At 51.1% G+C, this 26,893-nt stretch overlaps 2 protein-coding genes across 2 annotated transcripts; both read left to right on the top strand.

Moving 5' to 3' along the window:
* The first annotated feature begins 285 nt into the window (after positions 1–285).
* On the top strand, positions 286–11,324 carry MMP25 (matrix metallopeptidase 25). The gene is made up of 10 exons (XM_036280930.1): positions 286–381; positions 794–926; positions 1,869–2,004; positions 2,098–2,390; positions 7,874–8,050; positions 8,141–8,225; positions 8,394–8,470; positions 10,095–10,247; positions 10,345–10,602; positions 10,766–11,324. Exons 1-10 carry the CDS (start codon positions 286–288, stop codon positions 11,035–11,037), a joined length of 1,680 nt encoding a protein of 559 aa, XP_036136823.1. The 3' UTR covers positions 11,038–11,324.
* A 6,510-nt stretch (positions 11,325–17,834) lies between these two features.
* IL32 (interleukin 32) lies at positions 17,835–22,522 on the top strand. The gene is made up of 7 exons (XM_036279423.1): positions 17,835–18,015; positions 19,476–19,514; positions 19,658–19,711; positions 20,075–20,101; positions 20,262–20,321; positions 20,615–20,768; positions 22,147–22,522. The coding sequence occupies exons 1-7, from the start codon at positions 18,001–18,003 to the stop codon at positions 22,356–22,358; spliced, it is 561 nt and encodes a 186-aa protein (XP_036135316.1). The 5' UTR covers positions 17,835–18,000; the 3' UTR covers positions 22,359–22,522.
* Positions 22,523–26,893: the final 4,371 nt, after the last annotated feature.

Below are 26,893 nucleotides of genomic sequence, written 5' to 3'. Positions count from 1 at the left end.
CCCGGAGGCCGTCGCAGCCGACCCGGAGTCCGGACTTCTTCCTCTTCCGTTGTTCTCTCAGCCCTCCCGAGACCTCAGCGACCCTGGACCCTCCGGGGGACGACGCGTACTCCTACTTTGTGCTGCCCAGAGCCCCGGACCCCTGTGTGGCCCCCAGTCCTCTTACCACCCCTCCTACCCTGCACCAGGTGCCCCACCCTAGCCTCTCCGGGCTCCTCCCCCAGGTCCCCAGGCAGCTCTGGTCAGGCCCCTCGAGCCCCACGGTTGCCCAGGAAGGAGCACGCTATGCTCCGGCTCCTGGTGCTGCTGCTCCAGCTGCTGCGGCTGCCAGCGCTCGCCCAGGAGCCCGAGCCCGCGGCGCAGGACGTGAGCCTTGGCGTGGTGAGTGCGGTGGCTCCCAGGTCCTGGGATTTGCAGGGGGGATGGCGAGAAGGAAGCCGGTGCCGGACACCTGGGTCAGGCTGACGGCTGATTCAAATGTCCAAAGAGTGAGTGACTGGTGATGGGGTCTGAGGACCCGGATTCTTGTATCTGTCAGGTTCGGGACCCGAATTTGAAGATTTGGACTGGGACTAGGGTGGGGAAGTGGGGACCAGGACTCCTGAGTCTAGATGAAGACTGGCAAACCCTGGGCGGGAGGGCCAGGACCTTGAGAGGGGAGCAGGCTGGTTCCTGGGGCTGGAAGCCTTGAGGTCTTGACTGGCGAGAGGTGGGGCTTTCAAGGTGGCGGTGGGAAAGCAGAGTCCCATTCCTCCTGCCCTTCCCACTTCACCTGTTCACTTCTATGGTCCAGGACTGGCTCACCCGCTATGGCTACCTGCCACCACCCCACCCAGCCCAGGCCCAGCTGCAGAGCCCTGCAAAGCTTCGGGATGCCATCAAGATGATGCAGAGGTTCGCTGGGCTGCCTGAGACTGGCCTCCTGGGTAGGTGGCCCCAGCCCCTTTCCAAACCCGCCTCTGACCTAGCCTGACCACAGTAAGAAACCACGGGAGGGCTTGAAGGAGGAAGGCAACTTGGTTTGTTTTGCAGTTTTACATTCATTTTCTTGTGTTGCTTATGGAAAATGGTGGGTGGGGAAACATAGAGGCCAAGAAGGAGGTAATGCAGTGTCCAGGCAAGGGATGGTGGTGGCCTGGACTAGTGTGGAAGGTGTGATGAGAAGTGATGAATCCAGGGTGCACATTTTGGAGGTAGAGCTGAGAGGCTCATTTGTTGGGTTAAATGGGGAAGAGAGAGAACTGGTGGGTTCCTGGCTAGTTATGAGGGAAGGCAGGGTCTTTCCCTGTCCTGTTTACTGCCCAGCAGTGTTTGGCATCTACATGTACTCAGTTACACTTTGTGACCTCAACCATCGAGGTGAGGTTTGATCTTCCCTTGGAGATGAGACTTCTGGGAATTAAGCCCAGTTGGAAAAGGGGATTCCAGGCAGCTCTAACCCAGGGAGGGGTGGATAGCCACAGAAAACCAGAGACCCAGCTGGCCTGGGGACTTTAGACTTTCTTTAGACATGATGGGGTCTTGGGAGCTATGAGATGGATTGCAGGCAACCTCCCAGGGGTTTCCAGCCTCAGTGAAAGGAGTTTTCACTGCACCCCCAGGGCTCTGTTCTTGAGTCCAACTGTTAGGGCTTAGGGAAGCAGGACCTCAAGATCCCTGTCTGAGTCTCTGAGTACCACCTGGAGGCAGCCAGTCCCTCCAGGGCCAGGTGCAGAGGGTGACACTGCTCAGGTTAGTGTCATGGATTCAAATCCAAGTGAGGCAAGTTTCTTCACTTCTCTGAACCTGTTTCCCCTGTAGAAAGTTAGCTGGTACCATGATTAGGGTAGGTTGTCCTGCTGATCCCGCTCCCCCAACCTCTCCCACAGACCCAGTGACAATGGCCACCATGCATAAGCCCCGCTGCTCTCTGCCCGATGTGCTGGGAGTGGCTGGGCTGGTTAGGCGGCGCCGCCGCTATGCTCTGAGTGGCAGTGTTTGGAAGAAGCGAACCCTGACATGGAGGTAAGTCCTGGTGCCTACCCCATCCTGGGCCTGCCTGTTGGGCCCTAGTCTCTGTCTCTCAGGCTACCTTTACTTCCACTCCTCTTTCCACAGGATACACTCCTTCCCCCAGAGCTCTGCTTTGAATCAGGAGACTGTGCGGACTCTCATGCACCATGCCTTGACCACCTGGGGTATTGAGTCAGGCCTCAAATTCCAGGAGGTGGGTTCTCAGGGCACAACAGAGCCTGACATTCTCATCGACTTTGCCCGGGCCTACCATCAGGACAGTTACCCCTTCGACGGGCAGGGGGGGACCCTAGCCCACGCCTTCTTTCCCGGTGAACATTCAATTTCTGGAGACACTCACTTCGATGATGAGGAAATCTGGACTTTTGGGTCAAAAGGTACTATGTCCCTTCTTCTAACAGACTTCTCCCCAGGTCTGTCTATCCTTAAGAATTAAGTTTAAATTACATTTATTAATGAAGGCTATATCAGTTGCGCTTCTCCAGAGAAACAGAACCAACAGTGGGTGTGTGTGTGTGTGTGTGTGTGTGTGTGTGTGTGAAGTAATTTATTTTAAGGACTTGGCTCATGGAATTTGGGATTGGCAAATCCAAAATCTGTTAGGCAGGCCCACAGGCTGGAAGTTCAGATGAAAATTGATGTTGCAGTCTTGAGTCCAAAATCTGTAAGGCAAGCCAACTGGCTAGAAACCCAGGCAGGATTTCTATGTTGCAGTCTTGAGACAAAATTCTTTCTCTGAGAAACCTCAGTTTTTGCTCTTAAACCCCTCAACTGATTAGATGAGGCCCACCCACAGTATGGCGAGTAATCTGTTTTACTTACAATCAACTGATTGTAGATGTTAATTACATCTACAAAATAACCTCCAAAACAAAATCTAGGCTGATATTTGACCAAGCAACTGGGCACCATAGTCTGGCCAAGGTGACATAGAAAATTACCCATCACAGAGGCCTGTCAGGTGCCCAGCTCTGAGCTGGGGCTGAGAACTTAAAAAGGCAAAAAAAAAAAAAAACCAAAAAAAAAAAAAAAACCAACAAACCCAGCTCTGTCCAGTAGCTGAGTCAGAAGAGCAATTGGCAGTTGCTACACATGATGACACAACCAGAGGGAATCACAACGGGGAAGTCCTTGAACCTGTGGGTGCTCAGAGGAAGGGCTGATCTGAAGCTTTTGGCTGAAGGGGGCTTCCTGGAGGCAGTGACCCTGTTCATTTTACACACACACAAACACACACACACACACACACACACTGAGTGCCAGCTAGCACACAGAATCCCGGTCTCCTGGAGTATACAGAGAGGGGATGAGGTACACTATCAAAGTGCAAGCCAGTGAACTAGCTGAGTGCACAGCAAAATAGAGACAGGGAAGCAGGAAATTGCTACAGGGTCAATATGAGAGATGGTGGTGGGTGATGGGGGGTGGTGAATGGAGGGCAGTGGGCAGCTCTCAAGGAAGTTTGGTCAGGATGGGCAAAGATTAGGGTCTAACTGGATCCTGGGGGTGAAGGTATAGGCGGGTGGAGTGCTTGCCCCTGGAGGCCAGAGTCCTGTTAATGCAGGTGGGAAGCATGCACGGAGATGGAGCAGGCTGGGGGAAGGCGAGTTCCGGTGGGGGAGTGTGTTTGCGGTGCTTTCGGGAACTCGGTGCGGCTGGTGCATCGGTGGTTCAGTATGTTGCTCTAAAGAGCGTGGACTCCTCTGACTTAGGTCAGTTCCCTAGAATTGAAGCTAACGATGGAAATTCGTATGCAAGCAGTTTCTCAGGGGCACGTTCTCAAGGGAAAGGGAAGCAGGAGAAGACGGGGGAAGAAGCTGAGCAAAGATGTGGTCTCAGCTCCAGAGGAGCCTGACCCTGCCAGGAGCTCTGGAGCACAAATGGTGCCGCAGGATTGATCCTGCTTGGAGGCGAGGTGCCCAGCTCTCCTAGTTCCATATCAGTCAGCCATTGTGACCTGCCTAGTAGAGGTGCCTGGGAGAGAGAGCCATTTGGGGGGAAGGAGGCAGCCAGGACATGGGCACACAGGCTCAGAGAGCATTAAGGCCAGGTGCAGCTATCATCCACAATAGTGAGACTGTGTAACACAGCATTTCAGAATGAAAGCTTGCAGCCAGTGTGGCTCAGTGGATTGAGCATCGTCCCCTGGACCAAGAGGTCCCGGTTCAATTCCTCATCAGGGCATGCCTGGGTTGCAGGCTTGATCCCCAGTGGGGAGCATGCAGGAGGCAGCTAATCGATGTTTCGCTCTCACATTGATGTTTCTTTCTTTCTTTTTTTTATCCTCACCTGAGGACATTTTTGCATTTTTTGTTCAGACAGAGCGGGAGGGAGAGAGAGGAAGAGAGAGAGAAACATCGACGTAAAGGGACACATCGAGTGGCTGCCACCCGCACGACCAAACTGCAACCGAGGTACGTGCCCTTAGCGGGAATCGAACCCGGGTCTCTCTGTACCGCAGGCCGACGCTCTAACCCCTGAGCCAAACCGGCCAGGGCACATTGATGTTTCTGTCTCTCCCTTCCTCTGTCTCTAAAAAAAATCAATAAAAAACATAGTTTTACAAAAAGAATGAAAGCTTGCCCTGGCTGGCGTGGCTCAGCTAGTTGGGGATCATCCTGTGCACTGAAAGGTTGTGGGTTTGATTTCTGGTCAGGGCACATGACCGAGTTTTTTATTGTTGTTGTTTTTTATCCTCACCTGAGGACATTTTCTGTATTTATCTTCAGAGAGAGTGGGAGGGAGAGAGGGGGAAAGAGAGAGAAACATCAATGTGAGAGAGACACATTGACTGGTTGCCACCCACACGACCCCAACTGGGGTGGGGACAAAATGCAAATAAGGTCCTTAGCCTTAGCGGAACTGAACCTGGGACTCTGGTCTGCAGGCCGACACTCTAACCACAGAGCCAAATGGGCCAGGGCCATGACCAGATTTTGAGCTTGATTCCCAGTAGGGGGCGTGCAGGGGACAGCTGATCAGTGTCTCTCCTGTCCTCTCTCTAAAAGAAAAGCAGACCTCAAGGCTGGCATCCTCTGCTTGCTATGTACATAAGTTACTTGACTTCCGTGTGCTCAGTTTTTGCATCTGAGAAATGGGGATAATATTACCTGCTGGTAGTGTGGACTTAAGGATTAAATGAGTAATTCACCTCCAGCTCTGCACAGTGCCTAGCACAGAGTAGTGCCCTGTTCATTGCCAGCTGCAATCAGAGCTGGGCCTGGTGGCAGAGCTAAGAGTCAGAGGTAGTGGGAGGTTGATTAAGGAGGAGAGTGTGGAATGTGAAGGTCAAATACAGAGCTGTGGAGAGCCCCATAGTAAAGGGGAAGGTGTCAGGGGAGGAGGAATCAAAGAAATAGAAAAAGAACAGGCCATAAGATGACTAATAAGAGTGAAAGAGAAAGTGGTCAGCAGTGGTTAGCATGGCAAACCAGACTCATAAATTACATAGGCTTGGATTTGATCATCTGGGATTGAAGTGACCTTAGTGCCTGTAGGCTTGGTGGGTGGGGGTAGAATCCAGACCCTAATGAGGCTAGGCATGAGAGGAACTGAGGAAGTGGACTGAATTTAGACCACTGACCAAAGGCCTTGCTGGGGAAGGAGAGGGCTGTGGATGGGGGGCAGAGAGGTCCAGGAATTGTCTTAGGATGAGGCTGTCTTGACCACTCAGGGATGCTGGATGAGTTAATAGAGTTAGCAGATGGATGGATGGCCACATGGGTGGATGAACAGGCAGATGGATGGATGGAAGCATGGATGGGTGCAGGAATGGACGAATGGGTGGGGTGTTGTTCTTGTCCTAGAAGAGGTGAGCGAGACAGGGTCCTTGAACAGGGCAGGGAGGAAGTGAGCATGGGGGAGATGAAGTTCTGGGTGCACAGGAAGTTACAGATTACATAGAATGACCTGTCTTGATGAAACAGGAAATGCATTTGTCATCCAAGAGTTGGGGGCTGGACCTGGGTGGCAATTTGAGGGGCTGTGGGCCTGGAATTGAGGGTGAGTGCAGAGAGCAAAGGAGCTTCCTGCTGAGGCCCAGGGCAATGATGAGAGGAGGTGTTGAGGATCCCCATAGACTAATCTCGTGAGGCTGGGTCTACACAGTGGGATAATTTCCCCCAGCTGAATAGCATGAGAAGGGTGCAAGGAAGGGGTGTGGCCAAAGAAGAAGCAAGGCAGGGAGGGGGTGGTGGTGAGAGATGAAAGAGATCTGCCTGACTAAGACACCATACTTCCTCCAGTTTCTCAGAAAAAGGACTCAAAGCAATAGATTTTATTAATACATCTGAGTGTGATCAAGACCATCTGGTCACTGCTGAAAGCAGGCTGGCATAGCCAGAGTACTCAGCTTTAGTTTCATCTCTGTCATTAACTTGACCTCTCTGTGCGCCAGTTTCCTGGCCTGTAAAATGGGCTTGGAGGTAGAGGCTTTGTCAGAAGTGAATGAGGACAAGTGTTTGTTTGTTTGTTTTAATCCTCACTCGAGGACATTTTTCCATTTCTTGTTCAGATCGAGTGGGAGAGAGAGAGAGAGAGAGAGAGAGAGAGAGAAACATCGACGTGAAAGAGACACATCGAGTGGCTGCCACCCACACGACCAACCAGGGCCAGGGACAAACTGCAACCGAGGTACGTGCCCTTAGCGGGAACTGAACCCAGGTCTCTCTGGACCGCAGGCCAACGCTCTAACCGCTGAGCCAAACCGGCCAGGGCGAGGACAAGTATTTGTTACTCTTCTCATCACTTATGCATTTCACTCTTGCGCTCTCATCTAGTGGCCTTTAGTGGCTGAGAGAAAGTTGCTTCTCAGTTCACCAAGTCACTTCCAATAAATCCACTTTCAACACTGCTAACCCTAGCTAGGGGTTTCCGTGAAGTAGATCAACATCTGAGGAGATCGATGCCTCCTGGGGCTGCTGGCCCTCTTGCTGTCTCTGTCTCTTTTGACCTCTCACCTGCTAAGCAGGAGCCAGCGGGCAGCTTGTAGATGGACGAGGAGCTGGGATTTGGCCAGAAACTGGGAGCATGAAGAGGCTTGTTTCTGGAGCCTGGGCTGGGTCCCCAAGGAAGAGGACTGTGTGCTCAGAGCGGCTGGGAGCGAGGGGGGGTGCCCAGGCCAGCAGACTGTGGTCAGAGAGTGCGCGCTGAGGCTTTGAGTTCTGAGGAGATGGATGAAGGCTGCAGTGGTGGGGAGGAGAGGCCGGGACCCCAGGGATGTGGGAGTGGTGGAGGCTGTGGGAGAGAGAGATGGGGGAGGGAGCTAGAGATAGAGAGGATGTGGGCAGATTGAAGGAGAGGGGAGGAGGGAAGGACCATGGGGGTGGAGGTGGGGTTCCGAAGATCTTGGGACCAGAGGCCAAGGGGACTGAGCAACATTACTCATGAGAGGGAGAGGGAAGTGTGAGGAGGGGTGGGGACCTCTGATCACAGGCTGGAGCTAGGAGGGGGGAAACTCCAAGGGCTGGGGCTTCCTTAAGAGAACTGTATGCACCCCCAAGCTCCTGCCTCCCCTCCCCCATGTTTCTGTATATAGTCTTCCCTTCCTGAGGGCAAGGCCTGCATCTGTGTAAGCTGGTCCTTCCTCTGTCCAGATTGTCTCCTCCTGCCCTTCCCCTAACCTGTTCTATGGACCTTTCAGCCTGGTATCCCACTGCCAAACAAAAACATCTGCCAAATAAGTGAACTCATACAGGAAGGATGAAATGGCTCAGGGAGGCTTTTGGGCAGAGGAGGCTGTGGCCACCTCTGGAGGGTCTCCTGGCTGTTACTGTCCACCAGCAAGCCCCGCTCCTAGGGGCCTCCTTGCTGCCTCTTTCCTGGCTGCCACAGCTCTAGCCCCTTCTCCTTTCCTCCCCAGATGGTGAGGGGACTGACCTGTTTGCTGTGGCTGTTCACGAATTTGGCCATGCCCTGGGTCTGGGCCACTCCTCTGCACCTGACTCCATCATGAGGCCCTTTTACCAGGGCCCTGTCGGGCATCCCACCAAATACCGCCTGTCGCAGGATGACCGTGAAGGCCTGCAGCAGCTCTATGGTACAGGGAGTTGTGTGTGTAGGGGGGTGCTTGTCATGTGGCCTCTGCTGCAAGGTCAGGGAACCCACACCTCTCTGACTCTCTCTACAGGGAAACCGCCCCAAACCCCATATGATGAGCCCACAAGGAAACCCCTGGCTCCTCCTCCCCCACCCCCTGCCCTGCCCCCAGACAGGTGAGTCCTCCAGCTTTGTGATCTTGGGTGAGCACCCTACCCTTGGTGTGTCCTCCTGGGAGGCGAGATGGGCATGGTCGGAGTTGCTGCCCACAGTACTGTCCTCAAGGTGAAGTAAAGCGAGAGGAGCCCTGACCCCTTTTTTCTCGCCTCTTCTTTTCTACTCAGCCCCTCCCTCCCTGACCGCTGTGATGGCAATTTTGATGCCATCGCCAACATCCGTGGGGAAACCTTCTTCTTTAAAGGTGAGTCACTTTGCCCTGGCCAGTTTGGCTCAGCGGTTGGAGCATCGGCCTGCGCGGACCGGAGAGGCCTGGGTTCGGTTCCCGATAAGGGCACCTACCTCAGTTGCAGTTTGTCCCCGGCCTTGATTGGGGTCCTGAGGGTGGTGACTGGTCGTTGTGTCTCTCTCACATCCATGTTTCTCTCTCTCTCTCTCTCTTCCCCCTCTCTCCCTCCTGCTCTATCTGAAGATAAATGCAAAAATGTCCTCAGGTGAGGATAATAAATAAATAAACAAATAAATAAATAAATGTGAGTCACTTTGCCCTGGTCAGTTTGGTTCAGTGGTGAGAGGGTCTAACGAGTCGCGGGTTGATTCGGGTCAAGGGCACGTACTTGGGCTGCAATTTGGTTCCTGGCCTTGGTCACGTCATTCGGGAGGTGACCAATCAATGTCTCTCTCTCACATCGATGTTTCTATATCTCTCTCCCTTCCTCTCTTTTTTTTTTTTTTTGCATTTATCTTCAGATAGAGCAGGAGGGAGAGAGAGAGGAACATTGACATGAGAGAGACACATCAAGTGGTTGCCACCCACACAACTCCAACTGGGGCAGCGACAAACTGCAACCGAGGTAAGTCCCCATAGCGGAAACCGAACCAGGGACTCTGCGATCCACGGGCTGACGCTCTAACTGCTGAACCAAACCGTCCAGGGCTCTTCCTCTCTATCTTAAAAAAAATCAATGAAAACATTTTTAAAAAATCCTCACCTGAAGATTTTTTCCATTTATCATCAGACAGAGTGGGAGGGAGAGAGAGACAGAGAGAAACATCGATGTGATAGAGCCTCATCAACTGGCTGCCTCCCGCAGGACCTGACCAGGGCTGGGAGGAACCGCAACTGAGGTATGTGCCCTTGACTGGAGTCAAACCCACGACTCATTGGTCCGCAGGCAATGCTCTTACCACTGCACCAAACCGGCCAGGGCGATAAAAACATAATTTAAAAAATCAATGGAAAAATACCCTCAAGTGAGGATTAACTAAGTAAGTAAGTAAGTAAATACATACATACATACATACATACATACATACATAAAGGTAGGTCACTTCGAATCTCCCCTGACCCCAGAGTTGGCTTCCTACTCACTTAGGGTGACCCACCAGGCCTGAAAAGAATGCTGGATTTTCCAACTGGGGTGTGGGAGTGGCTCTCTCTAGCCCTGCCTTTCCCCATCCCCTTTCTTTCCCCAGCGCACACTGTTTCTCTGAAGATCGCCCCAACCTTTCCCCCTCTCCTTCCCTCAGGGGGCTATATTCTTGCTTTCTTTCTCCTTAGTTCCAAGGGCCCCTTCTTTTGCCTCTGTAACTTGCTTCCTGAGCCCATGAAGGTCAGCTGGCTCACTTCTTCTACCTGTGTAACTTTCTAAATAAACTTTTGCTTGTAACTGGGAGGAAAAAACAAAACACAAAAAACAAATTGGGGGTGGCGGACAGAAAGTCCGGGGCCAGCTGGTCACCCTAGAGCCACTGGAAACTGATTTCCAGATGGACCTTCCACCCAGCACTACGTCCCAGGCACACACTCCAGTGGATAAGACCTTTTGCCATCTCATGCTCCATGCCCACCCCTTCTTCCCCCACAGGCCCCTGGTTCTGGCGCCTCCAACCCTCAGGACAGCTGGTGTCCTCCAAGCCTGCCCGGCTCCACCGTTTCTGGGAGGGGCTTCCCCTCAAGGTGAATGTCATCCAGGCTGCCTACGCCCGGCACCGAGACGGCCGAATCCTCCTCTTCAGTGGTGAGTGAGGCCCGAGCGGGGTTGGGCGTGGGGCGTGGGGCGTGGGGCGTGGGGCGTGGGGCGTGGAGCAGTTGCTCACTCAGCCGCCTCCCTGCAGGCCCACAGTTCTGGGTGTTCCGGGACCGGCAGCTAGAGGGCAATGCGCGGCCGCTGACGGAGCTGGGGCTGCCGCCAGGGGAGGAGGTGGACGCCGTGTTCTCGTGGCCACTGAATGGGAAGACCTACCTGATCCGGGGCCAGCGCTACTGGCGGTACGACGAGGCGGCGGCGAGCCCGGACCCTGGCTACCCACGAGACTTGAGTCTCTGGGAGGGGGCGCCTCACTCCCCCGACGATGTCACCGTCAGCAACACAGGTAGGAGAGCCGGTGAGGAAGGTCTGAGTCCCGGGAGTGCAAGCCACTGACCCTGTGGGTTGGGGCTAGAGGTCATCCTGGGGGGTTCCGGGGAGCACCCGGGGGGGGGGCGGGGCTTGGGGTAGCCTGGACCAGCCCTGCAGCGTGTCTGCCCTCCCCGCAGGTGACACCTACTTCTGCAAGGGCGCCCACTACTGGCGCTTTCCCAAGGGCAGCGTCAAGGCCGAGCCGGACTCCCCCCAACCCATGGGCCCCCAGTGGCTGGACTGCCCGGCTCCCAGAGCTGGCCCTCGCCCCCCCAGGCCCCCCAAAGCAACTCTCAAGCCCGGAACCTGCGATTGCCAGTGCGAGATCAACCAGGCGGCGGGGAGGTTGTGGACTCCCCTCCTGCTGCCCCTTCTGCCCCTCCTGGTGGAGACCATCATCTCCCACTGAGTTGGGACCGCACAACACTGAGGGGGCCGGGTGCCCACCTCGAGCCTGTAGGGGCGGGCTCAGCTTGGATTGGGCTGGGCCAGGGTGGGTGGAGCTAAACCCTGGGGATGGGAGGACAAAGGCTGTCCACCTGGGCCTTTGTCCCCTGGGACCCAACAGAGGAAGCGCTCAGCTTCCCTTACTTGGAAACCGCACCCAACTTTGAGTTGCCTCCGCAGGACTGTCCTTTTCCCGGAATAGCTGGCTTTTCTCAGAGCACAGCTGACTGACTCCCTGTAGCCCAAGCTCTGCCTGGCATCAGCGGCTCACAGCTGTTGGGGTCTTTAGAAGACAGGCGTGATTGAGAGACTGAACCCCAGCCCCTTCCCCCCCCTTCCAGAAGTTTCTCACACTGTCCAGCTTCCACCAGGTTCCAGTCAACACCACATGGGTGGGGAACTGAGACCCAGTCCTGAGACCACCCCTGGGCACTAGTGCTGCACATCCTGGGTGACACCAGTGGCCACAAGGGTGACCTTCCACAATCTGGCCCCTGGACCTTCTTGCTGGTCACCACCCTGGACCCAGAATTGTTCTATTCAATAGGACACCTATTTTTAGAAACCTCTTTCTGCCTCCACACTGGGATGTCTACAGTTCCCTCAAGAACTCCTTGGTGCCTTGGCCGGTTTGGCTTAGCGGTTAGAGTGTCGGCCTGCAGTCCAGAGAGACCCGGGTTCAGTTCCTGCTAAGGACATGTACCTCGGTTGCAGTTTGTCCCCGGCCCTTGTTGGATCATGTGGGTGGTGACCACTCGATGTGTCCCTTTCACGTCAACGTTTCTCTCTCTCTCTCTCTCTCCCTCCCACTCTATTTGATCAAAAAATGAAAATATGTCCTCGGGTAAGGATAAAAAAAAAACAAAAACAAAAAGAACTCCTTGGCCTCTGTATGCTCAATGCGATGGAAAGACAGAGGACTGAGAACTTACTTAATCCAGGGTCTCTGCTTCCTCAGCACTCCTGGGTGATGAGTGGGTGAAACCTGGGCCATCTCTTTCACTCCCCACTCTCCACAGAATTCAGGATCTAAATCAGTGCCTCTGGAACTGTGCTTCTGGAATATTCCATATCAGAATCACCCAGGGAACTTAAAAATGCAGATCTCATGCCCTGACCCTGAATCTTCAGTTGGGGTGGGGCCAGGAGTCTGCATTTGAACCAGCTAGGGTGGTCTGGGGTGACCTGATGACAAAGGGGGCTGGGCCCATTGTTGTAGACCAACAAGACAGACCAGACTCAGACTCCGAACTGGGTTCAATTTAAGAGAGCTTTATTAGCCACGCTCCACTGTCCCATCCTACGCAGAGGAGGGAGCAGCCCCGAGCTCAGGGGGTGGGTTGCTAATATAGTTGTCTTAGCCCCTGTTAAGGAATTTGGGCTAAGGGTTTACGAGCAGGCAAGCACGTACAGAAGCAGATATTTGCAGTTAGCTGTTATGCCTGAGGGAGCAAGCAGTTTCGGTGTACACAAAGCAATGGTTATCTATACAACGCAGTGGTTATCTATTAGCAGCTAGTTCTTGCCATTCTCTTAAAATCCAGGGGGTAAGGTCTGCCTAATGGGAAAAAATTTTACTGTACATTCACATAGCGTGTGTTTGTCCTTCACACCATCTCTGTCTTGTGGCTTTTCTGTGTTTCTGCCATGTTCTCCTAGGAGCCAATCTCTGCATGTCTCTTACAGAGCCAAGCTGATGGCTTTGGTTGAGAGGGGTCACCCCCATGGTTGGAGTCACTCAGTGGCCTCTTCTTGGGTTGCTATCCAGCCTCATGGCTCCACAGTGCTACCTGGAGCTGAGATCGTGGGCTGCAGTCCCAGTGAGCAGAGAGTGCCTACGGTTGGTCACAGCAAGCAGACCACTATGAAGGCAACAGCCAGGCGTGTCTTCAACCAGTCCATGATCTGAGAATTCTAAGCCACCAGAAAACCATTTGGGTATCTGTCAGGATCCTTTCAAAGTATGAAGAGGGAGGAAAGTTGTATTTTAAAAGCTTAGCAGCCCTACCCACGAGGACAATAAAAATGACTGGAGAGAAAGCCCTTCTTTTCTTCTGAACGAGGATTCACCTTTGGTGGTGGGAGCTTGACAGACCTGAATCACCCTGGAGTTGGAATCGAGTTAATGGGATGTAGGGTTGGGGATGGAAGGAGAATGAGTGGGAAGAGGAAGCAGAGAGAGAAACTCAAAAGTTGGTTATGTAGGGAGAGCCCAGGGGAGTGTCCATTGTAAAACTGGAGGCTGCTTTCAGTGCTATATGGACATTTCTTCCTCTGCACTTTGGAATTTATTAGGCCCGCGGACCAGAGAGTCCTGGGTTCGGTTCTCGCTAGGGGCACCAAAATAAATAAATAAATAATACATAATTTATTAGGTCTACTACACAAAAATGCTAGGTCAAATGGATTCATAGTATCTTTTAAATGGTACAATCTCATAATCAACATTTAAAACATTTGTTCTTCAAAGGACGTCATCAAAATGTAAAAAGACAACCCACAGAATGGGCAAAGGACTTGCAAATGATATCTCTGATAAGAAACTCATATCCAGAATCTAGAAACTACTCTTACAACTTAATAATAAAAAGACAACCCAATTATAAAATGGGCGAAGGATACCATATACATTTCCTTTTTTTCTTTTTTATCCTCACCCGAGGACATTTTCACATTTATCTTCAGATAGAGTGGGAGAGAAGGGGGAAGAGAGAGAGAGAAACATCCATGTGAGAGAGACACATCAAATGGTTGCCACCCACACGACCCCAACCGGGGCTGGGGACAAACTGCAACAGAGGTACGTGCCCCTGGTGGGAACTGAACCCAGGACTCTCCGATCTGCAGGCTGATGCTCTAACCGCTGAGCAAAACTGGCCAGGGCCATATTCACACCCATAGAATGCCTAGAATAAAAAAGACATAATAGTAAGTGTTGGTGAGGATGTGAAGAAGTTGAACTTTCATACACTGCTGCTGGGAGTGTAAAATAGTACAGCCATATTGGAAAAGAGTGTAGTGGTACTTCAAAAAGTTAAAAACATAGTCACCACATGACAGCGATTCCACACCTAGGTATATACTCAAGAGAAAAACATGTCCACATGGATATTTGTTTTTGTTTTGTTTTTTTCCCTCACCTGAGGATATTTTTCCATTTTTTGTACAGATAGAGTAGGAGGGAGGAAGGGAGAGAGAGAGAGAGAGAGAGAGAGAGAGAGAGAGAGAGAGAGAGATGTGAAGGGACACATCGAGTGGCTGCCACCCGCACGACCAACCAGGGCCGGGGACAAACTGCAACCGAAGTACGTGCCCTTAGCGGGAACCGAACCCGGGTCTCTCCGGATCGCAGGCCGACGCTCTAACTGCTGAGCCAAACTGGCAAGAGCTCCACATGGATATTTGTACATGAATGTTCATAGCAGTGTCATTCATATTTGCCAAGAGGTGGAAATGACCCAAATAGATGAATGGATAAACAAAACACAGTCAATCCATACAGTGAAATATTATTGAGCCATAAAAAGGAATGAAGCAATAACACATGCTGCAACCTAGATGAACCTTGAAAATATTACAGAGTGAAAGAATTCAGACACAGAAAGGTAACATATTGTATGATTCCACTTACATAAAATATCCAGAATAGGCAAATATATAGAGACAAAAAATAGATTAGTAATTGCCTAGGTCTGGTGAGGAAAGGGATATGGGGATTTGGGGGTGATGGCTACAGGGTGCAGAATTTCTTTTTGAGGATGAAAATTCTCTGAAATTAATTGTGATGGTTGAACAGTTCTGGGCATTGAACTGTACTGTCGGTGGATTTTATCTCACTAATGCTACTAAAAAGTAGTACTGCTATGGCCGGTTTGGCTCAGCATTCAGAGTGTCAGCCTACAGACCAAAGGGTCTCAGGTTCGATTCCCAGTCAAGGGCACATATCCGGGTGGCAGGTTTGATCCCTGCCCAGTTGAGGCACAGGCAGGAGGCAACCAATAAATGTGTCTCTCTCACATTGATGTTTCCCTCCCTCACATCCTCCCTCCCTTCCACTCTTGCTAAAAACCAATGGAAAAAATATCCTTGGGTAAGGATTAACAACAATAACAAAAAAGTGGTAAAGTGGCCTGATCAGTGTGGCTCAGTGGTTGAGCTTCATCCCATGCACCAAGAGGTTGCCAGTTTGATTCCAGGTCAGGGCACATGCCCGGTTGCAGGCTCAATCCCTGGTAGGGTGTGTGCAGGAAGCAGCCAATCATTGTATCTCTCTCATCGATGTTTCCATCTCTTCATCCCTCTCCCTTTTTCTTTTTTTTTTTTTTTTATCCTCACCCGAGGACATTTTTCCATTTTTTGTTCAGACAGAGTGGGAGGGAGAGAGAGGAAGAGAGAGGGAGAGAGAAACATCGATGTGAAGGGACACATCGAGTGGTTGCCACCCGCACAACCAACCAGGGCCGGGGACAAACTGCAACCGAGGTACGTGCCCTTAGCGGGAACCGAACCCAGGTCTCTCTGTACCGCAGGCCGACGCTCTAACCGCTGAGCCAAACCGGCTAGGGCCCCCTCCCCCTTTTTCTTTAAAAAAATCAACCCCGGCCTGTTTGGATCAGCGGTTGGAGCATCGGCCTGCGGACCGGAGGGTCCTGGGTTCAGTTCCCGCTAGGGGCATATATAAATAAATCAAAGAAAACATTTTTTTTGTTTGTTTGTTAATTCCCACCTGAGGATATTTTTCCCATTGATTTTTAGTGAGAGTAGAATGGAGAGAGGGGAAGAGAGAAAAACATTGATGCGAGAGAGACACATTGATTGGTTGCCTCCTGTACATGCCTTGACCAGGGCAGGGATTGAACTCAAAACCCAGGTATGTGTCCTTGACCAGGAATCGAACCTTCAATTCTTTGGTGTTAGGACCGATGCTTTATCCACTGAGCCACACAGGCCAGGGCAATAAAAACATTTTTAGAAAGGGAAACAGTGCACAATAAAACAGAAAATGTCTTCAGGCTGGCCGGTGTGACTCAGTTGCTGAGCATCGACCCATGCACCAAGAGGTCACCAAGAGGTCGCCAGTTCAATTTCTGGTCAGGGCACATGCCTGGGTTGTGGGCCAAATCTTCAGTCGGGGGGCATGCAGGAGGCGACCAATCGATGTTCTCTTTCATGGATGTTCCTATCTCTCTTCCTCTCCATTCCCCTCTCTCTCTAAAAAGTCAATAAAGAAAAAAAAAATGTCTTCAAATGGTGGTCTTTGTGAGACAGTCACGGAGGAGCTGAGTGTCATGGGGGGTCAGTGGGAAGTTAGGAGACAGACACGTATGGGGGAGAATGCCATGTGAACAGGAAGACAGCCATCTACCAGCCTAGCATTGAGGCCTGGCACAGATCCTTCCCTCACAGCCCTCAGAAGGAACCAACTCTGCCAACAGCTTGATTTAGATTCCTAGCTTCCAGAACTGTGGGAAAAGAAATGTGTGTTATTTAGCCACCCAGTCTGCGGTGCTGTGTTCTGGCAGCCCTGGTGATGTGGTGCAGAGAACCGGGAGACCACCGGAGCCAAATAGAGAGCAAAGCCGACCGGCGACTGATCCCGAGTTCTCAGAGACCAGCCCTGGGGCCTCCAAACGTTGTGGCGCCACAGAGTCAAAGAAAGACCACTGGAGAATTGAAGTTCACATAAGAGCCGTTTATTAGCCGGCCGGCGTCTGATTCCGAACACCCCGTGACAGAGTCTTCGGATTCAGCCCCGATAGGCTTTATTACATGCCTTTTATGCCTTTCGGCAAATAGGATCTTCTTGATACAATGCCCAGGGCCACAGCGATGCTGTATAGAACTAGTTTGCCTTACAGATAACAGGCACACCCAGGCACACCCAGGCACACCCAGGTATTTCAGGTATTTCAAGGTACATTGAGTCACACTTAGCCCCGAGCTGCACAAACGCAATACAAGCCTAATTCCTTGAGATTGTGGGGAAGGTCGAGTCTCTGACTCAAGGCCTTCAGGCTCCGTGGACTCTGTCAGACAGGTAGCCAGCTCCCAACAACTTCTTGGTTCAGGGAGTATTCCAATTTACCGAGGTTATTTTGACTAAACAGGTTCACCTAGAGGGCACACAGTGACTTTCCCAATCATCAATTATGGAGCAGCACAATAATTTACCAATCATCAATTATGGGGTTATTAACACGCCAGCACACTGGGACACTAATACAGAGGGCAAGACAACGGCTTAGCTGAGCTGTGTGGGGCTTTGTCCCAGAGATGGATAATAGGGAAGAGCTGAGAGGTGAGCAAAGCTGTGTGGGTCAAAGCCATCTAAGGGGCCTTGCAGGTCCTGAGCCTGGAGCTGCTATAGAACTTTCTCTGGACTTTAGAGCTGGGATACACCCATGTTCAAGAGACCTAGAGGACATTGCCCTGGAGGCTGATGGGGGGATAGGGAAGAGGCCCATTTCTGGTCTCAGAGATTCCCTGGTTCAGAGAGTAGAGGAGCCATGGTCAGAGTTTAGGCATATGCCCCCTCTACCCCAGAGCCCTTAGACCTCCCTCTTCCTGTCTCTCCTCCTTCTATCTGCCCCTCTGTCTGTTTTTGTCTCACCCCCCGCCCCGCCCCCCCCGCCCCCCCCCCCCCCCACACACACACACACAGCCAGTCAGTCAGCACATTCTTCATAGGGCCAAGTCCTCCTCCACCCCTCCACCAGGCCCTGATCTGCTGCTGGGAAATCAGCTGACTTTCTGATGCGAAACCACAGCCAGGTTCTGTGCTGGGAGGTTGTGGAAGGTGATTGGCCACTGAAGGCCTCAAAAGGAGCTGTGGCAAAGGGACTTGGTGGAAGTGGCTGCTCCTCTGAAACGCTACTCACATCTGTTCCTCCCCATCAAGCCACAGTCCTCTGAACCCTGAGCAGCCATGTGCAAATTTGAGGTGAGTGATAGCAAATGATGAGGGGATGGTAGTCCCTGGAATCCCATTTCCCACTGTGTTCCCTCTCCCAGCCCCCTTCCTGGCTAATCTCTCTACATGCACTTGTCTCGGTTCCATCCTCCCTGGGCCATGGGAGATCCCTGGAAGCAGGGTGTCATGAGAATGTGACCTGTTCGGTCATCAAAATGGCCCTGAGCCTGGTTGGTTGAATGCTATGCTGGAACCATACTGTAATTCTGAATAATAATACTTATTATTATTTTTGTTAATCCTCACCAGAGGATACTTTTTCCATTGATTTTTTTTTTTTTAGAGAGAGTGGAAGGGAGGGAGGGACAAGGAGAGAGAGACAAAGAGAAAGAGAGAGAAACATCAAAGTAAGAGAGACACATTGATTGGTTGCCTCCCTCACATGCCTCAGCTGGGGCAGGGGATTGAACCTGCAACCCAGGTACATGCCCTTGACTGGGAATCGAACATGCGGCCCTTTGGTGCAAGGGCTGATGTTCCACCCACTGAGCCACACTGGCCAGGGCAGAAATTTTGAATAATTATTGACAAAGGACCCAACAGTTTCATTTTGTGCTCAGCCTTTCACTTGATGTAGCAGGTTCTGGTTGTGGGGCCAAAACTCCCATCCAGAAGGAAGGAAGGAAGCTCTGTGCCTGTGAGGAGGGGTGTGTGTGCGTGGGGGATGGCACACTGAGAAACAATGAATCTTGTAGGAAAAGTGCTACTTTCACAATTAGACCTAAAGTGTTTGTGGGAGGAGCTGGAGAGTGGAGGGTCCATAGACCCTTTATACCCTACTACCCTGGAGGTGGGGGGTGGGCAGTGCTTTCCTGGGAACTGAAGACTTCTCAGGTGCCTGGGCCAGCAGCCCAGTACGACATTGGCCTCAGTGTTGATTCCTCCTTTTTGTGGTGCCTTCCAACCTGCCCCACACCCTACCACCACCACCTCCCCGCCCCCTAACCGCGAGGTTGAACTGATGCTATGCTCCAGGGTGCTTTGGGACTTGTGACAATGGGATCATGGAATGATCAGTGACGAATAAAATGATCCAGGGCTCAGTGATGACCAGATTGGGGCCATAAGGTGGAGACTTATGAGGAAATCTATGAGGCATCCCTGCCTCTCCAGTTAAGCCAAGGGTTTGGGAGTGAGAAAGGGCCTGGAGTGCTGTGGGCCTACAAGGTCAGCAGTCAGAGAGCAGCGGGATGCAGGCTCCGCTATGTCCGGCGCCACCTCAGAGAGGGCTGGTCACTGCCAATTCCTCCCTCAGCCAACTCTCACTTGTACCGTAGAGGGTTGGGTATCTGGAAACCAAGTTGCCCTGCACACTCCAGACCAATGTTCATACTTGTATGTTTGTGTGTCATGGTGAGTGTCAATGTGTGTGAGTGTGTGTGTCTGGGGGTTGGAAAGTCATATAAGACCATTGTCACTTACCTCCACAGATACCCAAAGAAGACATTGAGAAATTGAAAAAGACAATGGTAAGAAGCTCTTCCCCATGTATAGACAGGGGGTGAGTGGGGGCCTGGGTTTTACTGTGGGAGGCTGAGAATGTTCTGGCCCTCCTGAATTCCAGGAGAGAGAAGGATTAGGTCTCTTTGCTCAACTGTATCTCTTTTTACAGTGCCAGTCTGTAAACGTATTCTGTGATAAAATCCAATCCAATGGAGAAGAGGAGGTGGGTCAGTGTTCCTGTTCCTGTGCTCTGCACAATTTGGGTGGGGTGGTTGCATGATGATGATGATGATGATGATGACAATGGTGATAATGATGGTAATGAAGGTGCCACCTCAGGCTGGCTCATTTCTTACACCAGACAAAATTCATACCTTTGTGGAAGGTGAGTATACGGGTGGGAGATATTAAAGCCCAGGGGGCCTGAGGGAGGTGTTCAAGTCATAGGGCATACTGATGACAGAGCAGGTCCCCAAGCACATGGCTAGACCAGTTAAGAGGGGACAGCGAGCTGAGAACAGGGGATAAGACGAAAAGTGAGGGAGGCAGGGGGAATTTAAACAAAGCCTTTTTTTTCCCCCAATAGGTCAACTTAGGCCTAGAAGAGCTGCAGGTGAGTTTTGGCCTTGTCCCTCCCCCAAAGCTCAGACCCCAGGAGTTTAGCTGGGCCAGGTTATTGGGGTGAACTTTTGGCTGCCGTGGAGGTCATGTGGGGACTACAGACCACAGCAGGCAGGAGCAAGTCTGTAGCCTCCCCACCCTCCTCTCCCCAGGAAAACGTCAATGAGGCCTTAATTGAAGCCCTATTTGCTCAGTATAAGGACGACAACCAGGTGAGTCTGAGGCACCTCTGATAGCCCACTGTGCTTCCCCTTCCCCCTGCTCTCTCTCGATTTTGGTGCTGCCATGTGTGCACACAGTCCCTGAGCGGGGTGGGGAGGGGTAAAGGGATGGCTGAGAGCTCAGGAGGTGGCAGCCTCCCTGGCACCAGCCTCCTGGCCTCCTCTCCCAGCACATGGTGGTCAAAGCCCTGCCTGTAGTTTCATTCATAATGATGAACCACCTGGGCCTAGTGCTAAGCTTCTATCAGGACCGGCTGGACCCTGAACATGCCCCATCCCCACAGGAATCCAGTTCCTTATTTCTGGAACATCAGCGGGAAGTACGTCACAGAGTCTTTAGTGGAGTCCACCCTGAAGATGAGGGTCCAGGTTTTGCCGGACAGGAACAGGGCCTGGAACAGGACTTCCAGCAGAAAGGATTGCATGTCGTGAGTCCAGGTGATTTTGAGAGTACGTTTATTAAAGCTGGGGACGGTGAAACAAGGAGGGCTCGGGACAGAAGCACCAGGAGAGAGGCTCGGTGGGGCTGCTTTGGCTCACTGGGAATTCAGAGAAAGGGGGCCTTGGAGACAGGTTTGGGAGGTGAGCCTGGGACAAGCTGCAACTGCTCATTACTCCCCTGGTTGCAAGTTTGTGGGAACCCTTAGAGTTTAGGAGATGCACTACCTGAAAGGGAAGAAAGGCGTGGGCATGTTCCTGGGTCCTTTGTCTTGAGGGTTTGAGGGTTTTAAAGGCTGGGAGTTTAACCAGGCTGGTGTGGCTCAGTGGTTTGAACATCAGTCCTATGGACTGAGAGGTCCCGGTTCCATTTCCAGGCAGGACACATGCCCAGGTTTCAGGCTCCATCCCCATGGGGGGGTGCAAGAGGCAGCCGATTGATGAATGTTTCTTTTCTTTTTTTTAATTTTTTTATTTTTTTTATCCTCACCTGAGGACATTTTTCCATTTTTTGTTCAGATAGAGCGGGAGGGAGAGAGAGGAAGAGAGAGAGAGAGAAACATCGATGTGAAGGGACACATCGAATGGCTGCCACCCGCACGACCAACCAGGGCCGGGGACAAACTGCAACCGAGGTACGTGTCCTCAGCGGGAACCGAACCTGGGTCTCTCTGTACCGCAGGCCGACACTCCAACCGCTGAGCCAAACCGGCCAGGGCCGATTGATGAATGTTTCTATCTCTCTCTCTCTCTCTTCCTTTTTTCTAAAAAAAAAAATCAATAAAAAATATATTAAAGGCTGGGAGTTTAGTAGAGATCTTAGGGGAGGATAGCAATAGAATACTCATTAGCTTTATGCTGATGTGCCAAAATGAGATTTATTCCCTTAACTTCATCAGCCATTGGGTGTGGGGTGGTACAAATAGCATTAATTGCATTTCTGCTATCTATCTCCCTGAGTGGGGTGATTTATGCTGTTTACTCCTGCTTGGGGAGGAGAAGTGTAAACCATTTACTCTTTTTTTTAATCCTACTTGAGGATATGCTTATGGATTTTAGAGAGAGAAACGGAGGAGGGGAGAGAAACATCAATTGGTTGCCTCTTATATGATCTTTGACATGGGGTCAGACCTGCAACCTAGGTATATGCCCTGACCAGGAATCAAACCCACAACCTGTGTTGGTGTACGGAATGATGCTCCAACAAATTGTGCCAGCCACCCGGCCAGGGCTAAACCATTTTTTCTTAGGTGTCCTTGGTTAAAGAAGACAGGATTTTACAATGTACTAGATGGTTGTAAAGTGTTTGGTTGTTTAAATATCAATCTCAGTTTCCCTATTCCCCTTGTCCTGGCTTACTAACTGACCTGTCTCACAGAGCCCCAGAAGCCCGGGGAGAGCTTTTGTGAATGGGTACTGAGGTTGTTCCAAAAGATGCTACAGCAGCTGCAGAAGACGTGGCAGGCCGTGCTGGCCTGGGTGCAGGAGAAATGGGCTTCCTTGCTCAGTGCAATGAAGTCTATCTTCAGTGAGATTATGAGTTTCTGCTCCAACATGGCAGAGTACTTCTCCAGTTGCTTCCAGGTCTAAGGAGTCCCAAGAAAGTTCCTGGAAGAGCTCCGCCAAACCTACCAGCCCTTTGATCCCGCCCCACCCTCCCTTCTCTTCACCCTTGACCTGTCCTTGACAACCTCCCTCACTTCCTCCCTCTTCACAGCCTCGCCACCCTGCCTGCCCTAGTTTCCTTCTCCAGGCCTGATCTATGCTATGACATTTTAATAAAAGTTGGTTGAACCAAATTGAGTGCCTGTTGGAATGGGTGGCAGGGGGCTCAGTGGTTACAGGGAGAAGCTGTGTATCAGATGGATCTAGGCCAGGATCCCGCTCTGGTGAACAAAGAGAAGTCACCTGACCTCGCTAATCTGTAAATAGGGCACTGGTCCTGCTGGCCATGGAATTATGATGACACAAATCAGCCCGTGTACTGCTTATCACAGTGCCTGACTCATAGCAAGCGCTCAGTAGTTGCCCATTCCTGGGAGCAATGAGCTCAGGCCTGAGGGGCTTTGGCCCCCTTTGCTTTTCCTGCCTCCCTCTTGGGGCCTTCATCGCTGAAGCTGGGCTGGGTCTCTGAAACTCCTTCATCTTTCCCCCAAAATCAGAGGCCCAGGGATGACTGGGGCAGTTGGGGGTGGGGGTAGATTGCACCCCTACATGGGCCTGGAAGGTAAGCAGAGTAGGGAGGGGGATCTCTGGGCTGGTGGCCTCTCTGGGGACCAAAAATGCAGATTGGGGAGAGCCTGGAGCAAGGCCTGAGGGGCCAGCACTGCTCACCACCTGACCCTGACTTCCTCACCCCCCAACCCTGACTTCCTGCTTCAGGCAGATGTACAAAGACCAGCTTTGCATTCAGGAGTGATTGGCAGCAAACAGCAGCTGCTGAGATGAAGATGAAGGTGGGGCTTTGACCTGAAGGCATAGCTGGAAGGAAGGGGAGGAAGGCCTTCTCAGCGATGAAGCCCTGGTGTGGAGGAAACACACCAGCGGAGGTGTGTAGGGAGGGTGTTAGGAGCCAGGAGACTGAAGGAGGGGGACATTTTTGTGGGTCAGTATCCTGCACCCTCATCTGCCAGCTTCTTCAGACCCTTTGAATGATAGAAATGAAATCTTAATTCCAAGAAGGACTGCCCCCTAAGGGCCAGTTGTCAGTCCTGCAGGAGGAGGCCATGGCTGGACCCTGACCCTGCTAGTAGCTTCTTGGTGGCCCTGATAATCCTAAGGAACCCTGCCCAGGCGGGGAGAGGACTAATGGGAAGGGTCTTTTTTTTTTTATCCTCACCCGAGGACATTTTTCCATTTTTTGTTCAGATAGAGTGGGAGGGAGGGAGAGGAAGAGAGAGAGAGAGAGAGAGAGAAACATCGACGTGAAAGGGACACATCGAGTGGCTGCCACCCGCACAACCAACCAGGTCAGGGGACAAACTGCAACCGGGAAGGGTCTTCTTTACCCTTGGCCCTGGCCCGTTCCTTTCTGAGAGGAGGACAGCCCAATCTGAGAGTTCCTTTTAGCAGAGCCCCTCTCGTGCCCGCATCCTGTCCTCTTTCACTGCCGGGGGATCCCTATGACATGCCCTTACACCGAAAGACCCATCTTTGGCCTGAGTTCCCCGCTCCAAGGGGCTGCCCACCGCAGGTTCTGACCAGCCTTCTTCACTCACCATTGGCCATATCCTCACCTCACTTCCCAGGCACTATTCTTGTTCTTTCAAATGCTATCTCTGCATTTCCCAAGTGACCCTGTGTCAAACCTCCACTGACCTTTCCTCATGCCCTCCCAGTTAATTCTTCTAACAGAAAAAACTGTCCCCTGTGCTGAAGTCACCAGAAACTTTGCGACTCCACCAACCCCTTGAGGTCACCTCCCAGCTCATCTCCCAGTCTTGCCTCTTTTAAGCTATTTCAGTCCAGCAGCAAGGCCTAAATGACTTCATTGTTAAAAAGTAAATAACTTTCCCTGCCGATGTGGTTCAGTGGATTGAACATCTTCCCATGGACTGAGAGATCCCGGTTCCATTCCTGGTCAGAGCACATACCTGGGTGTGTGTGGGAAGCAACCAATCATCAATGTATCTCTCTCACATAGATGTTTTTCTCTCTCTGTCTCCCCTCCTCCCTCCCTTCCACTCTTTAAAAATCAATGAAGCCCTGGCCGGTTTGGCTCAGCAGTTCAGAGAGACCCGGGTTCAGTTCCGCTAAGGGCACGCACCTCGGTTGCAGTTTGTCCCCGGCCCTGGTTGGGTCATGCAGGTGGCAACCATTCGACGTGTCCCTTTTACATCGATGTTTCTGTTTCTCTCTCTCTCTCTCTCTCTCTCTCTCTCTCTCTCTCTCTCTCTCCCTTTTCCACTCTATCTGAACAAAAAATGGGAAAGTGTCTCGGGTGAGGATAAAAAAAGGGTGGGGGGCAAAAAAAGAAAAAAATAATAAGCTTTCAATGTTATGGATTCTTTCAGATCCTCTCAATCTCTTAGTTGACCAATCCTTCCTCCTTGAAACTTCCGCCCTGGGGTTTTCTATGAGTTGAATTTGCTGTGTGACATCTGGTAACTCTATACCCAATCTTCCAACCCCAAAAGTGCTGACCTTTCCTAGGCTCAGAGCTGTCCCACCCATCTACCTCAGTCCCTTGAACTCTGGTGATTAAGTTCTCTAACTCTCCACAAAACTTCTTTAAAGAGCAGCTATGTGTCAAGTCGGGTGGAGGGGCCACAGGAACTCAGACAAAGTATTTTTGTGGGTGAAAAGCCACAGGCTACAGCAGGATGTTTTGATGTGCTCTGGAGTGGGGCTGGCTGTTTACTTCTCCTGTATGTTTATTGGAAATCACATGATTTCAACTCTGTTCCTCTCATCAATCTCGTATTTTCATCTTTGTGACCAAAAAAAACAAAACAAAACACCTGTTGTAACGTGTCAGCTAGGTAACCAGAGATGCACAGCCGAACTGTAAAGGAGCATTTTATTACACCGGCAAGCTTGGGGGGGTACGGCTTCCCCATATTCCCAGCAGCCAGCCTTCTCTGTTCTCTGGCTTATATAGGCACCCAAAAATTACAAAAACTATATTTTAAAAAACCTACATTCTTCTTGGCTCTGCTTAATTGGTGCCGGGGCTGACACAGACTGCTCCAGAGGCAGGGGGAATTTGTTGCAGGAGTCAGGGCGATCATTAATCTCTTTCTTTTTTATGGTCCCTTCAGGTTTCCCAAGGCATCATTAACCCCTTATCTTTATGGTTCCTCTGGGTGTCAGTCCCAGGTTTTTTAGAAAACTGCTCAGGTGTTTACATGTAGGAATAACTGATCACACTGGAGTTTGATTTTTAAAATAGCCTGGTTCAAAACAACACCCCAAAATTATCAAATAATTCTTCAACAAATGTGTTTTTGAAAGGGTTAGTAATGTTTTATTTTATTTTATTATTTTCTTATCCTCACCCAAGGACATTTTTCGATATTTTGTTCAGATAGAGTGGGAGGGAAGGAGAGAGAGAGAGAGAAACATCAATGTGAAAGGGATACATTGAGTGGTTGCCACCCACACGACCCAACCAGGGCCGGGGACAAACTGCAACCGAGGTACATGCACTTAGCGGGAACCGAACCCGGGTTTCTCCAGACCGCAGGCCGGGCAGGGTTAGTAATGTTTTAAAAGGTAAAAGTTAAATTTTGCAAAAGGCAGAAACTGTGGAAATTGTGTTGCTTGCATGACCTTTACTCAGCCTTTTGTTGAGTTTGGATAAAGTTTATCTGAATTATCCGAAAGACAATGGATAGTCCAGAGATGCCAGAGGAGATACCAGACCAGCCCTACTGCAAGGTGGACAGTGGGCCAGATAAAGTACATCAGCAGGAACTGCCGGAAGCTAAAAGCAGGGTATATAACCGACACCTCAATCCTAATTTGAGGCTGAACCCTTCTCAGCTCAGCCCACCTACACCCAGGCACATGCAATAAAGCCATTTTGCTCTACAATGGCCTTATGTTGTGGATGTGATCTACCGCCAGCTCAGACCTTTGTTTCTCAGTTCTTTCTTTCTGTTATTAAAATTTCTTTCATAGGCCCTGCATGTCTGGTATGCCAAGGTTTCGGGTTCAATCCCTGATCAGGGCACATACAAGAAAAAAAAAAAAAAAAAAGAATGTTTCTCTCTCTCTCTCCATCTCTCTAAATCAATAAAAAATGTTATAAAATAAAATAAAAAGAAATTTTCTGTATCAAGAAGGCATATATGGTTCCACCATTTTCAGTACATTTTCTTTTTTTTTTTAATCCTCACCCGAGGACATATTTGCATTTATCTTTAGATAGAGTGGGAGTGAGAGAGGGAGGAAGCGAGAGAGACACATCCAGGGTGGGGGACAAACTGCAACCGAGGTATGTACCCTTAGCAGGGACTGAACCTGGGACTTAGGTCAGCAGGCCGATGCTCTACCTGCTGAGCCAAACTGGCCAGGGCATGTTGTTGTTGTTGTTGTTTGCTTTTGTTGCTGGTGAAATGGAGGATTAGCACAATTTAAAAACATAAAGGGGCCATCAAGAGTGCTAATGATGCTAAGGGTGT

The sequence above is a fragment of the Molossus molossus genome, unplaced genomic scaffold (assembly GCF_014108415.1).
Source record: "Molossus molossus isolate mMolMol1 unplaced genomic scaffold, mMolMol1.p scaffold_m16_p_3, whole genome shotgun sequence".
NCBI lineage: Eukaryota > Metazoa > Chordata > Mammalia > Chiroptera > Molossidae > Molossus > Molossus molossus.
The sequence above is the reverse complement of the archived record's forward strand: the minus strand, read 5'-3'. Positions and strand labels throughout refer to the sequence as shown.

What these genes read in the sequence shown, in the direction of transcription:
- MMP25 (XM_036280930.1), top strand. Translation starts at nt 286, where the DNA reads ATGCTCCGGCTCCTGGTGCTGCTGCTCCAGCTGCTGCGGCTGCCAGCG. An exon ending in GCCTGAGACTGGCCTCCTGG is followed by an intron (nt 927 to 1,868) that starts GTAGGTGGCCCC and finishes CCTCTCCCACAG; the next exon opens with ACCCAGTGACAATGGCCACC. An exon ending in AAGCGAACCCTGACATGGAG is followed by an intron (nt 2,005 to 2,097) that starts GTAAGTCCTGGT and finishes CTCTTTCCACAG; the next exon opens with GATACACTCCTTCCCCCAGA.
- IL32 (XM_036279423.1), top strand. An exon ending in AGAAATTGAAAAAGACAATG is followed by an intron (nt 19,515 to 19,657) that starts GTAAGAAGCTCT and finishes CTCTTTTTACAG; the next exon opens with TGCCAGTCTGTAAACGTATT. An exon ending in TAGGCCTAGAAGAGCTGCAG is followed by an intron (nt 20,102 to 20,261) that starts GTGAGTTTTGGC and finishes TCCTCTCCCCAG; the next exon opens with GAAAACGTCAATGAGGCCTT.